The sequence below is a fragment of the Lampetra fluviatilis genome, chromosome 47 (assembly GCF_964198595.1).
Source record: "Lampetra fluviatilis chromosome 47, kcLamFluv1.1, whole genome shotgun sequence".
NCBI classification, from domain to species: domain Eukaryota; kingdom Metazoa; phylum Chordata; class Hyperoartia; order Petromyzontiformes; family Petromyzontidae; genus Lampetra; species Lampetra fluviatilis.
In genome coordinates, this window is record NC_136321.1 from 1,794,186 (window position 1) to 1,810,394 (window position 16,209).

The following is a 16,209-nucleotide window of genomic DNA, read 5'->3' on the forward strand; positions in this document are numbered from 1 at the left end:
GCTACGCGTGGATTGGACCGAGCAGTGCCTTGCCGTACGCGGTGTGCTATGAAGAAAGGGTCATTCCCTGAAACGTCGCCTGTTATATCCTCTTTTCTCTTCGAGGACACACAGCTGTGTTGTTGAGTGTGTTGAGGTTGGCAGAGGGTGGAGAAGGAACTGCTTCCGATGTCGCTCGCGATAGGAGTTAGTCGTGAGTCTATGGGTCTCCGTGTCAGTTTGTGTGTTTCCAAGCAAGTCTATGGGTCTCTGTGTGAGTTTATGGGTCTCCGAGTGAGTTCGTGGTCACAGAATGAGTCGATGGGTCTCCGTGTGAGTTCATGAGTCACCGAGTGAGCCTATGGGTCTTCGTGTGAGTTCACGAGTCACCCAGTGAGTCTATGGGTCTCCGTGTGAGTTGGTGGTTCTCTGAGTGAGTCTATCGGTCTCCATGTGAGTTTGTGAGTCACCAAGTGAGTATATGGGTTTTCGTGTGAGTTTGTGGGACTCCATGTGAGTCTATGGGTCTGTGTGAGTTTGTGAGTAACCTAGTGAGTCTATGGGTTTCTGTGTGAGTTTGTGGGTTTCTGTGTGAGTCTATGGATCTCTGTGTGAGTCTATGGATCTCTGTGTGAGTCTATAGGTCCCGGTGTGAGTCTATTGGTCTCCGAGCATGTCTATTTATGCGGCAGTGTTAATTGAGGAGTGTGAATTTGTTTCGCTGCCTGTGGCATTGCCACTGGGGGGCACTGGTGGACCGACAGCATTGACACTCAACCGTGGCTCGTGGACACGGTGAACGCGGTGGACCCGCCCGTACGCAATCGACACAAAACGGAGAGACGCCTCTGGCTCAGCGGTAGGGCGAGCGGCTCGCAATCGGAAACCCGCGGGTTCACATCCCGGTTGGGGATTCACTAAAGCTCATCATCTCTCCGGGGTCCAAACGAAAAAAAATGAGTCCCAACTCTGTGGGAGAAAGTCACCGGTGGTTGTCCTATGGATAGCGGGGAAGGGGGAGGGTGCCTATGGAGGCCTGGGGCAGCGCAACCCCGAGCAAGGAAATGCCCTCTCCCCCACCAATCAGGTGAGCATTGTGATTGAATCGACCCCCAGCAATCCGAGAGGATCCACCTGTGTCCAAACAGTCAATCGCACTGAAGCCGGGGCCTGTGCCTTCTCTCGCTACGAAGCCGGTGATGTAGGCAGGCCGGCCTGTTACAAGGTCACGGGGAAACAACGCGGCGTTTGTACGGCGGCCTACAGAGAGCGCTCGGTCACCACTGAATCCGACCGCTCTGCACGTGGTTTTGTGTGGCGAGATGTCAACTACCTCGCCCGGTATGCAGGAGGCCGTGGGTTCGATCCCAACCCTGATGCCTGCCGTATATTTGGAGTTTGTGTGTCTCTCTCCCCGTGGATTTTTCTCCGGGTCCTCCGGTTTTTCCCTCCACATTTAGAAATCAACAATAAGCCACTTCTCTGGGCTATCGCTTGTGGCCAGGCCGCTTCTGGTAAAATTAAAATATCTGAGTAGTTTAGTCTGAGTGCAGTGTGTGCGGCCGGGTGTCGCGGCGGCACTGACGTGAGCGGCTGCGCAGTGGCGGTCTCGCCGCGGCAACGTGTGGCAGGCGTGCTGCGCCAGCAGAGGGGACGGGCAGGACTCCCTTCTCCACTGCTGGTTGAACGTCTCGTAAGCCTCCAGCTGGTGGGGCCCGGCGGGCCCGGGGAGGGGGGGCGGGGACGGGCGGGGGGTGGAACGCGTGCACGGGGAACAGAACAAAGAGCACGGCCAGGAGAATGAACAACGGCAACCAACGCGCATAGAGGAACAATCACAAACAAGGGAACAAACACAAACTGTCATCGTCGTCGTCATCATCATCGCCGTATATACCACGCCACCCGTGCAGTGCATCTCGAGGCACCCTGCATCTCTAGCCAAGGGGGAGCCCCAGTGGCAGCTGTCCCTGTGTGGCACAAGGTTAAAGCAGCACCGGCCCGCAAGTGGCCATTAACCTGCCAGTAGGGGGGCTGGGGGTGGGGGGCGCGATGGCGAGATGTTACCTCCCTCGCCTGGTATGGAGGAGGTCGTGCGTTTGATCCCGACCCTGACGCCTGCTGTATATTCGGAGTTTGCCTGTCTCTCTCTCTCTCGTGGACTTTTCTTGGGGTCCTCGGGTTTTTCCCTCCACGTTTAGAATCAACATCACGCATTGAGAGTATTTGACTGCGATACCAGGTCGCTTCTGAAAAAGAGCTGTATAGCATCTCAGTGGGCCTGATCTGTTCAAATAAAAACTTGTTTTTAGTTTTATTTTGCTACGTGACTTTCTCCCATTCAGTGATTTGCGAGTAATTCATTAAATGTGGCAAATGTGGACCGTGACGCCGGCGCACAAAGGGGCCTCCTCTTTTTCAACGAAAGTCACGGGACCTTGAAACGTCCACCATGCAGCAGACGGCGTGTGCGGTTCACACTTCGCCCTCACTGTTGACCAGGGGCCGCCGTTGGGCTCGAACGCCGACACGTCTCGGGATATTTCGTGAGGGCGAAGTGTCAACCACGGTGGTGGAATTAGCGGAGGAGTCGTTGCGGCCAACGTCAGAAATAGGAGAGGTCCCTCTCCTCCACGATGGTGGGAAGCGCGGGCTAGCGGACGGGTGGGCGTGGCTATCTAACAGTGGGTGGGGCTAAACAAGGGAGGGAGGGGCTGCAAGCTTACCACCATGTGTGCCCGTTGAACCTTCCAGGCAGGTAGTACCACCTCTAGAAGAGGGGACGACGCGCCAACAATCCACACAAAGTGTTTCGTCAAGGAGCGTAAACCACCATCACGTGAACTCCGCTCACCCTCTCAGCAGAAGCGGCTTTTGGCTGCTGGCCATCGAACAAATGGTGGTCACCAAATCACGCGGCGCTTTCAGATGCGCTTCTGCGACCGTCTGGAACGCTCTTCCGATATTAGGAAGTCACTGGAGCTATGCACTTTTAAATCATGTACATTGACAACTAATTTCTTTAGAACTGCTTTTTGTGTTTGGTTTGTTGTCCTTCCCCCGCACCTACAATAAGCATGGGTTGTCCACGTACGGTGTGAAAGAAGTTCAACACACACACACATACATACCTTGGCGAGAGCTTCGTCTATGGTGAGGCGCCTGTCCTTCACCATCGTCATGAGCTCGATGCGATCCTCGTCGCTCATCGTTATTTCGCTCGCGACGAAGTTCACGCCCGGGCTCGTGGGGGCACCTGCCAAGCGCGCACGGCGCAGGGGAGTGAGATTAGATCACGGGCCCTCCCAAAAAACCCACGTCCACTGCACAAACTGTAGCAGGTGGCGGTTACCCGATGATGTACGAATAGAAAGTAAAACAACTCTCCAGTAGCATTGGTGCGACTGTGGTCATCCAGAACAACAACAACAACCGCCATTCGCCACTAAGTGGCGGTGACGTCACCACAACGTGTGACGACGCGATGCCCCGATCCACAAATACGAAGGAGGCATCACAGCGATGATGATGGAACACCACTCCGCTGCTCCTGACGAGGCTGTCTGGCTTCACCACCTGAATGTGAAATCGTAGCCGTTGCTCTGCACCAACATCAGCCGCCATACGAAAAAATAAGCGCGGTGTTTCCTGCCTTCGTCGGCAGTGACTAGTTCAGGTCGAGCCTTGGGCTAGCCGATGACGACCCGTAGACCACTGGCCGGGTCTTACCCTGTGGATTCTGTTACAAATGGACCCAATTCAATTGGCTAAAACATGATCGCATTCACGTCATTTCGGATTTATTTCAAAATAGAATGCGCATGCATCGGATTGCAATGACTCACGAAGTCATGAAAATCACCCTGTACTACTCATGAGATTAAAACGATCGCTTGCACAAATAAATCAGTTTGTCATAATAGACGGATAATATTCAGTACATATGCAGTAACCAGCACGCTTGAATTGACTGTTTTGTCGAATTTATTAAAACTTCTGGTCTCAACAAACTTGAGACACTGCCCTGTCTGGCCCGGGCACCTTGGCTAGAGACGCTGCCCTGTCTGGTGTGGGCACCTTGGCTAGAGACAATGCCCTGTCTGGCCCGGGCACCTTGGCTAGAGACACTGCCCTGTCTGGCCTGGGTACCTTGACTAGAGACGCTGCCCTGTCTGGCCTGGGCACCTTGACTAGAGACGCTGCCCTGTCTTGTAGTCCTCGTGGGTGTCCGGTTGGGTGTCCGCGTAGACGTGCGGCTGGGTAGTCTCTGCAGACTCTGCCAGAAGGAGCGCCCTTTCTTCTTGCTGTCGGATTTTCCTGCACGCACGGCGACACAAACACACACGGTGACACAAACACACACAGCGACACAAACACACACACATAGCGACACAAACACAGCAACACAAACACACACGCACAGCGACACAAACAAACACACAGCGACACAAACACACACGCACAGCGACACAAACACACACACATAGCGACACAAACACACACAGCGACACAAACACACGCAACACAGCGACACAAACACACACGGCAGCGACACAAACACACACAGCGACACAAACACACGCAACACAGCGACACAAACACACGCACATAGCAACACAAACACAGCGACACAAACACACAGCGACACAAACACATACAGCGACACAAACACACACAGCGACACAAACACACGCACATAGCGACACAAACACACACACATAGCGACACAAACACAGTGACACAAACACACACAGTGACACAAACACACACAGCGACACAAACACACACACATAGCGACACAAACACAGCAACACAAACACACACGCACAGCGACACAAACAAACACACAGCGACACAAACACACACGCACAGCGACACAAACACACACACATAGCGACACAAACACACACCGCGACGCAAACACACGCAACACAGCGACACAAACACACACGACAGCGACACAAACACACACAGCGACACAAACACACGCAATACAGCGACACAAACACACGCACATAGCAACACAAACACAGCGACACAAACACACAGCGACACAAACACATACAGCGACACAAACACACACAGCGACACAAACACACGCACATAGCGACACAAACACACACACATAGCGACACAAACACAGCGACACAAGCACACACAGTGACACAAACACACACACAGCGACACAAACACACACAGCGACACAAACACACGCACATAGCGACACAAGCACACACACATAGCGACACAAACACACACATAGCGACACAAACACACACAGCGACACAAACACAGGCGACACAAACACATACAGCGACACAAACACACACAGCGACACAAACACACACACATAGCGACACAAACACAGCGACACAAACACACACAGCGACACAAACACACACACACAGCGACACAAACACACACAGCGACACAAACACACGCACATAGCGACACAAACACACACACATAGCGACACAAACACACCCGACACAAACACACACACATAGCGACACAAACACACACATAGCGACACAACCATACACAGCGACACAAACACAGGCGACACAGGGACACAAACACACACACATAGCGACACAAACACAGCGACACAAACACACACACACAGCGACACAAACACACACAGCGACACAAACACACACACACAGCGACACAAACACACACAGCAACACAAACACACAAACAGTGACACAAACACACACACACAGCGACAGAAACACACACACAGCGACACAAACACACACACAGCGACACAAACACACACACAGCGACACAAACACACACACAGGGACACAAACACACACACACAGTGACACACACACACACACAGCGACACACACACACACACAGCGACACAAACACACACGACACAAACACACACACATAGCGACACAAACACACACACATAGTGACACAAACACACATAGCGACACAAACACAGGCGACACAGTGACACAAACACACACACATAGCAACACAAACACACACACAGCGACACAAACACACACACAGCGACACACACACACAACGACACAAACACATACACACAGCGACACAAATGCACACAGCAACACAAACACACACACAGCGACACAAACACACACACACAGCGACACAAACACATACACACAGTGACACAAACACACACACATAGTGACACACACACAGCGACACAAACACACACACAGTGACACAAACACACACACAGCGACACGAACACACACACACAGCGACACACACAGCGACACAAACACACACACCTCTGATTAGCACGGTTGGCTATGCATACGTACATACAACGGGTAATTGGCGAATTTGGACCGTGACACGGGCACACAACGGCCTACTCTTTTTCAAATGTAACGGGACTTTTGACGTGCACCGAGCAGCGTGCAGTGTGTAGTATTTGAGGTGAGTGCACCGGGCAGTATTAACCAGGGCGGCCGCGGGGGCTCGAACCGCGAAACCTCTGCAACGAGCGGTAAATCACTACAGCTCGGGCTCGTCAACTAGCGTCGGATCGGAAGAGTCTCGCTGGAGGCGAAACCAGTCGCTGGTTTCTATTGGCTTGAGCTTCTCCCGCTCTGAGACGTCTGCAAGTTGCAGGGTGGCGGGGCTGTCCCGTTCACCGCTGCGAGCGGCTCAGAGTTAATTTTAATTCGAGAGGCGCAGCAGCGCCGTGGTTTTTAAAGACATTGTTACTCACCGCAGAGAACCGTAGCGATACGACCGCATACTACGATAGCCGGCACCAAACTGTGCCACACGCCCTCCCGATTAAATCATTTTATTTTAGTTTATTTCCGGTTCTGTACGTTATAGGAAACCGAATCGGAAGAACAACTCACGATGTACACGTACGCCATCGGAATGGGAACGGGATATATGCACCAAATCCGCGCTGACCAACGTGGTGAAGTACGGCAAAAGCACCCCATAACCGACACGATGTGTGGGGAAGGCAGGCGGGGGGAGGCCTTCCTGAACCGGTAGATAGGGAATGGCCGATTTATTTATTTGTATTGACTGCGTTGCTTCAATCCAGAATGTTTAATTGATGGATTTCAGCGTCATTCAATTCCAAGGTGGTTGAGGTGACCTCGAGAGGTCAGATGGCCCGAGGCAGCCGCCGGACCCCCGCGTCCAGAATGCGCCGAGCCGAGAGCTCAAAACGCGCGGTCGGCACGGAAAGCGTTCCTGGAACGGAGACGACGGGCGCATGTCCGACTCGCAGGGCACCACGGCATTGGGCACACGTTGTGAAAAGGGCTGGAGCGTTTATAGAGAACGACAGCCGATACTGTAGCGGGCACGCGGGCGCGGGCAGATTAGTTGGTCGGAGCGGATACGCGATGGACGGATACGCGAGGATGAACTGCACTCGCGATGCTTACCCACTGCCTCGTCTTGCGATGTCGACTTGTGCAGAGAGCTTCTGTGTCAAACGGAGAAATGAAGGATGTGAAAGGGGATTATCACGATGACGAGTGCAAGTGTTAGCCTGCGATACACTTAAATGTGTGTGTGCGTGTGTGCGTGCGTCAGTAGGGAGCAGTGGCGCAGTGGTTAGCACCCTGCGCTACAAACCCGGCGGCCCGAGTATAATTCCCGCTCACGGCCAACTCCAGTCACGATTATCTGAACCGGTCCTGGGCCTCCCCTAGGTTGACTCAGCCTCAAATGAGTACCTGGTGTGACGTGTAAACATTGCCACTGGGGAGACAAAAGCGGCCGGGCGTGGTCCTGGCCACCCACCCCCTCGTGTGCCGCTTTAGACCTTCACAGGGGCTCGCTAACAGCACTTGCCCCAAGTCTGTTTCAGGCTATACGGGGGTTCTTTGTATTTGTACAATGCAAGGCAATTCCCCGTACGGCGTTTGGTGTGCAGACGCACGTGGCGGTGCTTACAAAAGATTTCCCAGCAAGGGGAAAAAACAAAGGGGAAAAAATTAAACCCCTCAATATTCCAATTAGTTTCGTCGGGTTTCGTCGGGGCTATAAAAACAAAACAATTTACATCACTGAAAAGATCATTTCCAGAACGTCACTAAATAAAGAACAGGGCATACGAGGCAATTACATTCCCACAACTATCGTGTTTTACACCAACGTTTAATTGAGAGATATATTCAAATGGGCGTTATTTTTTTTATGGTGGCGCTGTATCCCGCGAGCAGGCCGTGCCCGCCGTGTCGGACGTAAAATCCATTTTGTGGCAACAGCAACACAAAAACCAACAACGGCAACAGCGCACACCAGAACGAGCGCACCGACGCCGGTAATTCGTGACGACAGCGGGCGCCTCGCCACGGGGGCCCTCCGAGGAGCTGCCCGAGTGGCGTTTCATTTTGGTGGCGGCGGCGGCGGCAGCAATTTCTTTTTTTTGATCCGCTACGTAACCCGCACGCGCCTTACTGCCTGTACGTTCCTAACGCCGGACAACAACAACAAAAATTACTGGCAGATTCCAAAGACCACCATGAGTTGAGAGGAAACCTTGTGGCCAAGCTTTTGTTCGCTTTTCGACAGCGTGTGCAAATACAACCCACACACGAGTACACAAAGACAAAGATCCCCCCCCCCCCGTATAGGCTTAACAGACTGTTGGGGCCAGTGCTGTTAGCGAGCACGTATAAAGCCTGGCACGGCACACGAGGGGGTGGATAGCCAGCATCACCCCGACCGCCTTTGTCTCCCTAGTGGCGATATTTACACACTGCCACCTGGTGTTGGTGGCCGTGAGCGGGAATCGAACTCGGGTCGCCAATTTCGTATGCAGCGCGCTAACCGCTCCACCATCGCTCCCCTACACATGTACATAAGGAGCGGCCGGCGAAAACCTCGGGAAGGTGACCCTCCTCCTGCTGCAAGAGTCTTGAGACTCGGCGAGGCTTTGCTGGGTACAGGAGCTCGCTGCAGTAGTGAATACCCAGCGGCATTGCGACTAGCTCGTGCGTTGCACTGCAACGGCTCTGTGGTGATGACTTCGCACTTAGGACACGTTCTGTATCTATTGAATCCGCCGTAATGGCTCCTCAGCCGGCTATGCCCCTATATACAGTAGTTCCTCTGTTAGCGTTTTTAATCCGTTCCACGAAAATTACTGTGAAGCAAAAAAAGCTGTTAGTCGAATATAGGCATTGCATGAGTCTCCAAGAGAGCTGTTTCCACTGCCAAAGCAGAAACCGCAATGTAAACAAAGCAATTGAAGGTCTAAAACGCTAATAAATGGGCGTCACTGAATGGACGAAAGCACGGCTCAACCCCACTTAGAGTGCTCGGATTGGCCGAAATTGGCACCCGCGTGCATAAAACGTGAACACTTCCCGTTAGTCAACAATGTTAATGTTCGTCAAAATCATGGGGTCCAGGATGGGAGGCGAAACGTTAACTGAAAAACCGTTCAACCGATGTCACTGTCAACCGAGAGATGACGGTCCTCATTCCTGTTTCATGTTTTTATTTGACCAGGTAAGGCCCACTGGGCTGCTGAGTAGCTCTTCTGTAGAAGTGGCCTGGCCACAAATGATAGCGCAACCAAGTGGCCTTATCCTTACGTGGAAATGTATAGCAGCCAAATACTCGAAACGCGCTATGTTGGTTCTAATTTTGGCGGTAAAAACCCGAGGACCTGGAGAAAAACCCACGTGACTACGGGGAGAATGTGCAAACTGCAAATATACAACAGGCGCCAGAGTCGGGATCGAACCCACGACCTCCTGCATACCAGGCGAGGTAGTTAACATCTCGCCACTGTGGCACCCTTACACAAAGACAAAGTTCCCGCCACATTGTGGCCTTTAACAGACCGTTGGGGCAAGCGCTGTTCGTGAGCACCGATTAAAGTTACGGCCAGCATGGCGCACGAGGGGACGGTGGTGGTGGCCAGCACCACACGCCCCCGTCGCCTTCAACGCCTCGGCCTTATACTTTTTGATAATGTATCTGTTTTAGAATCAATAACGGAATAATTATAATAATGAGTGTCAAAGGTTTCCTTACTCTAAGTCTTCTGGTGGCGATGCCATGTGTCCAAAATTCGTCGCCTCCTATGAAATGGGCAAAAAAACGTGACTTTACCGAAAGAGCCAAGAACATGGGCAAAAAACAATTACACAGCGTCCGCACCCCCCCCGGCCCCCCGGCCCCCCAACAGTGCGCACACCACAGGCGGTTCCCATTCACGTACAACACCACCCTGCAATTAATCCCAGCTGCGATGCCAGACATGGGGAAAGTGCGGAGACCCAGGAAAAGGCGTGAAGGTTGAAATTAAATGAACTGAACATGCTGTTAAGTTCCACTGCAAATGCTCTGCACCGACCAGGTTGCTCACGTTGTGAGTTCACATCCTGGTTGGGGATTGACTCGGCCCATCATCCCTCTGGGGTCGGTACAACGAGCACCACTTAAACTCAACTGTTACGACATTTTTATTTTGCCAGGTAAGGCCCACTGAGCTACGTAGCTCTTTTTCAGAAATGACCTGGCCACAAAGTGACAGCTCAACAAAGTGGCTCATCATCATCACGTGGAAATGTCGAGCGGCCGAATACTCCAAATGCGTGACGTTGATTCGAAACGTGGAGAGAAAAACGGGGGGACCCGGAGAAAAATCCACGCAACCGCGGCGAGAGAGACGCTCCAAATATACAGCGGGCATCAGGTTCAGCAACGAACCCGCGACCTACTGGATACCAGGCGAGGTAGTTAACATCTCCTAGCCAACGTGGCTGGCCTACAGGTAGACTCGCCCCACCCCTGTGCCCCCCCTCAACCCCCACCACGATGGGAATGTGGAATGTCCCCCACTGGCTTCAGGGCTGTCAACAAGATGAGCACCGCCTCAAGCAATGGAGTGGATTTTGTATCTTCCCCGGCTTGCCGGCTCCCTGGGCCCGCACGGCGACGGTACCTTGGCCTGCGCGTGGTCGCTGTCGGCGTCGGCCTCCCGTTTAATGCCCTGCGGGGAACGAGACAGCGTCAGATGAGATGTGAACCGTCGGAAGGACAAGGATCGGCAGCGGACGCAGTAGAGAGGGCTTGCTGATCAGTGAACGTGGGGTGCTCGCTGATCAGCAGTGAACAGGAAGTGGGGGGGAGGGCTTGCTGGGGGTCCACTTGTGAGCCTTCCCTCCAATCACCAGGTCACAAATGCATCCGATAGCAAGGTCAATGCAGTAGTTTTCTCTGTTGGTTAAATAAGGTACCATAGTGTGTTTGACAGTGTGGGGGAGAGAAAAATAACCCACTACAAGTGACGTGAAATGTCAAAGGAATATAAAAATTATTCTGTATTGTGTTGGTAGAATTGATGGTGGACACCGCACGTGGTGGACACTGCCCATGGTGGACACTGCCCGTGGTGGACACTGGCCGTGGTGGACACTGCCCGTGGTGGATGCCGCACGTGGTGGACACTGGCCGTGGTGGACACTGGCCGTGGTGGACACTGCCCGTGGTGGATGCCGCACGTGGTGGACACTGGCCGTGGTGGACACTGGCCGTGGTGGACACTGGCCGTGATAGAAACTGCTCAGGGTGGACACTGGTAACATTTGCTTACCCCGTGTGGAAGCGACCAACCCTCTTGCATCATTGCCTATCAGTCTATTATCCATTTTTGCAGAGCATTGTGGGATAACATTAAAAACAGACGCAATTCCATCTCTGCAGAACACAACGGTGGACGTCCATCAACTCGGTAGCCTTTGGGTTGTACGGCGACGTTGCGAACGTATCCATCGTTTCGCTCCTCCTTCCGGGAAAACGACATGAGGAACCGTGCAGCTGTGAACATCTCCCCAGCAGCATTTGATTTTTTTTATAATCAGGCCAACTCGAGGCCCGACCGCTTTTAACATTCCCAATCTTTACAGCAGTCAGACCGAGAAAAATCAATGCCGTTCTCTTGCCAGATGTTACGCGCGGGAACCACCCCACCTAAGTTTGCACCTCCGGTTTTGCGCGGTTGGCTACGTGCGGTGCGAAAGAAGTTGAGCATACGTACGTAGTTACGAACATCCAGCGACATGACAGGATTTATCTGACAGCTACGCATCTGCTGATGAGACTCGTACATTTGAAACTGCAACCAGACTTTGTCTGCTCAAACAGATCGTGTTATGAAGCCGTTTTCAAAGACCAATGTGCTGATTTATGAGCACACAAAAAAGATAGATTTGTCCGGAAGTTTTTGGCGCAAACCGTGCTTCATATATGCGCAAAGGGTTGCATGAGAGCAAAATGCATTGAGCTTTGATGCGCGAGAAGCAATTACTGTCGAATGAACAAAAATGAGAATAAAACGTTATCCGAGATAATAAAAAAGGGGCCTACAAAAGTAACGGGGTTAGCAGAATGCAAACAATCCAAAAGAGGTCCTTCTTAACAGATTGGTTATAAACCTTGTGTGTGTACCGCTAGAACCTACAAATCTCCTATTGCTGTAGACACGTCGACATAAGCGAAGAGATCTCCGTGCAACGAGCAGTGACGTCCAACAAGGGTGTGGTTCTGCCCCCGACACTTGCCGTGCCACCAACTGGCAACACCGAAACGTCTTCAGCTGGAATACGATCCAACGTCGCCCGCCTCGCAAACGTCACAGCCGCCGGTGGTCTGCCTCCCTCGCCCACCTCTCATCGCCACGCCGTCGCCCCCCCCCCCCGCCCACTATCCTCCCCGACCGGTGCTCTGGTGAAGGAGCCTCTCGTCCAATCCCACCCACTGACCCGATCATTGAGACTCGTCTCTGCGTCTCGCCGTGCCAAATGCGCGGCAACAAAGTTTGAGGGCGCATCCTCCTCCACACCTCCTGCTGCAAAACTCTGGTACCCATCGCCCCGCAGAGCATGAACAGATTGTTGGGGCAAGCGCTGTTAGCGAGCACCTTTGAAGGCCGGCACTGTGACACACGACGGAGTTGGTGGCCAGCACCACGCCCGGCCGCCTTTGTCTCCCCAGTGGCGATGTTTACCCACCGCACCAGGAATTCTTTGGAGGCTGAGTCAACCCAGGGGAGGCCCAGCACCGGTTCAGATAATCGTCACTGGTGTTGGCCGTGAGCGGGAATCGATCTCGGGTCGCCGGGATCGTAGCGTAGCGCCCTAACCGCGCTACACTACCGCTCCCCACTACACTACCGCTCCCCCTCCTCAACACATCCCCTGACACTAACCTCTGGGAAACTCCTCCCTCCTCCTCCCTCATCTTCCTCCCCGCTCCTCTTCCTGCTACTAAACTCAAGAACCCATCGCCCCCTCCTCCTTCACACTCCCTGCTACTAAACTCTAGAACCCATCACCCCTCCTCCTCCACACTCCCTGCTACTAAACTCTGGAACCCATCACCCCTCCTCCTCCTCCACACTCCCTGCTACTAAACTCTGGAACCCATCACCCCTCCTCCTCCTCCACACTCCCTGCTACTAAACTCTGGAACCCATCACCCCTCCTCCTCCTCCACACTCCCTGCTACTAAACTCTAGAACCCATCACCCCCTCCTCCTCCACACTCCCTGCTACTAAACTCAAGAACCCATCACCTCCTCCTCCTCCTCCTCCACACTCCCTGCTACTAAACTCTAGAACCCATCACCCCTCCTCCTCCTCCACACTCCCTGCTACTAAACTCAAGAACCCATCACCCCTCCTCCTCCTCCACACTCCCTGCTACTAAACTCTGGAACCCATCACCCCTCCTCCTCCTCCACACTCCCTGCTACTAAACTCAAGAACCCATCTCCCCTCCTCCTCCTCCACACTCCCTGCTACTAAACTCAAGAACCCATCACCTCCTCCTCCTCCTCCACACTCCCTGTTACTAAACTCTGCAACCCATCGCCCCCTCCTCCTCCACACTCCCTGCTACTAAACTCTGCAACCCATCACCCCCTCCTCCTCCACACTCCCTGCTACTAAACTCTGGAACCCATCACCCCCTCCTCCTCCTCACTCCCTGCTACTAAACTCTGGAACCCATCGCCCCCTCCTCCTCCTCCTCACTCCCTGCTACTAAACTCAAGAACCCATCACCCCCTCCTCCTCCTCCACACTCCCTGCTACTAAACTCAAGAACCCATCACCCCCTCCTCCTCCTCCTCACTCCCTGCTACTAAACTCTAGAACCCATCACCCCCTCCTCCTCCTCCACACTCCCTGCTACTAAACTCAAGAACCCATCACCCCCTCCTCCTCCTCCACACTCCCTGCTACTAAACTCTAGAACCCATCACCCCCTCCTCCTCCTCCACACTCCCTGTTACTAAACTCTGCAACCCATCACCCCCTCCTCCTCCTCACTCCCTCCTACTAAACTCTAGAACCCATCGCCCCCTCCTCTTCCACACTCCCTGCTACTAAACTCTAGAACCCATCACCCCCTCCTCCTCCTCACTCCCTGCTACTAAACTCTAGAACCCATCACCCCCTCCTCCTCCACACTCCCTGCTACTAAACTCTAGAACCCATCACCCCCTCCTCCTCCTCACTCCCTGCTACTAAACTCTAGAACCCATCACCCCCTCCTCCTCCACACTCCCTGCTACTAAACTCTAGAACCCATCGCCCCCTCCTCCTCCTCCTCACTCCCTGCTACTAAACTCTAGAACCCATCGCCCTCCTTCTCACTTGACGATATCGCAATTAGAAGTTTAAGTTTCACGCCAATCGTTCAGCACTCTCCAATCTGTGCTTCCGATTGCGATTAGATTTCACGATGAACCTCAGCAAACCGTCCGTCGGCAGCTTTCAATGACAACGCGCGCACGCAAGCACAGACAGGAAAAAAACAAGTCGAAATGTATTCTTCTGCGCTCGAAATTAGAGATGACAGCCGACCGAGATTCAACGTCATTTCCGAGAGAAGAGTCTGCAACGCATCGAAATGAGGTCCCCTTGCCGATGACGTTCACGCACGCTGGCGCTGCTACCACGCGTCAGTGATCCAGCGCTGGGTCCCACCCCGCGTCGCGGCGTCGTCGGGGCCCGGCCCATCATCTGACGGACGATGACCGCTATCCGCTCGACCTCACGCCCCCGAGGAACGAGAACGGTGCATTGCGAATGCAAACGTGGGTCCGTGCCCATCTGCACCCACGACTCTGAGCAACCGCTGGAAATTCCGCATTCTCGTGGCAGGAGCCAGCCATACGCGGGCACAGCCGTCGTCTGACTCGCGAACAATGGGACGCTCATTTCACGTCGGCATCGAAGGGACCTCGATGGGCTACGTCGAGGCCTGGCCGGTTTCGATCATTGTCCGTCCCCCCCGCACCTCCGATTAGATACGTACGGTGCGAAAGAAGTTCAACGTACGTGCGTTCGAACTCCGTGGCTCTCGCGAGTTGCACACTATAACCGTGGCACAGACGCGGACGGTGCGCGCCGCGCATCACAAGTGGCTGAGCGTAATGCACTGCACGGGCGCTCCATGTCAGGGTGGTGAAGATGACATCGGCGGCGTTGTTGTTTCGCTCCGCGGGAGGGCTCTTCGCCTGCGGGATGTTCCTGCAGATATTCCGCCCTTGCACAAAAAGCGTCCAGCCGATTAAAACGCATTTCATCGCCCCCAAGCCGGCCACTCTCTCCGGCGCCGTCTGAAACGCTGCTGTAGGGCGCTCGCCCCCCCCCGCCCCCCGACTGCCGTCGGAAACATTGGGAGGCTTAACGGCGTCTCTCGTCAGCAAGCGAGAGAACACATTTTTCGGAGGGGGGGGGGATGTCGAATGTCGGCCTCCCGACTTCCGCTATGGGAACGGCGACGACGACGCGTGTCAGCCACCGCTCCTTTCCTTCTGCCAGAGCCCGCACACGGCCTTTTCACAAGGTGCCCCCCCCCCGCCCGCGCCTGCCCACTCCTGGTACGGAGCTCACCGCAAGCCACCGCAGCCACCGCCGGGGCTTTTGGTTTCCCCCTTGGCCGGCGACCTCTGAGCGTCGTCGACGCTCAAGAGGTCGCGGCGTAGCGGCGGCTGTGGTTTTGTTCCGGCGAGATCCTATGAATTTACCACGACGATGAAAAGTCACCGATTCTCTCACCCGTCCCCGTCTCGTCCGTGCCGCTGGCTGTATTATCCTGGGTGTAATCTCTGCCTGTCTCATTTGTACTGCCTCGTCTCAATCATCCTGCCTGCAGTCTGTCTCACCTGTACCGTCTCATCGGTGCCGCACGTAACGTTCGTCTCGCTTTTGCCGTGACATCACGCGACGT

The 16,209-nt window shown here is 53.9% G+C and overlaps 1 protein-coding gene across 1 annotated transcript in view; it reads right to left on the minus strand.

Moving 5' to 3' along the window:
- LOC144947786 (uncharacterized) overlaps positions 1–16,209 on the minus strand; it is a 341,697-nt gene that overhangs the window by 66,794 nt on the left and 258,694 nt on the right. The window contains exons 3-8 of the mRNA XM_078877139.1: positions 10,913–10,960; positions 10,000–10,046; positions 7,392–7,432; positions 4,129–4,296; positions 3,111–3,235; positions 1,565–1,684 (exon numbers count right to left, since the gene is read on the minus strand). Coding sequence (XP_078733265.1) covers positions 1,565–1,684; positions 3,111–3,235; positions 4,129–4,296; positions 7,392–7,432; positions 10,000–10,046; positions 10,913–10,960 — 549 coding nt within the window. The remainder of the gene's footprint in view (positions 1–1,564; positions 1,685–3,110; positions 3,236–4,128; positions 4,297–7,391; positions 7,433–9,999; positions 10,047–10,912; positions 10,961–16,209) is intronic.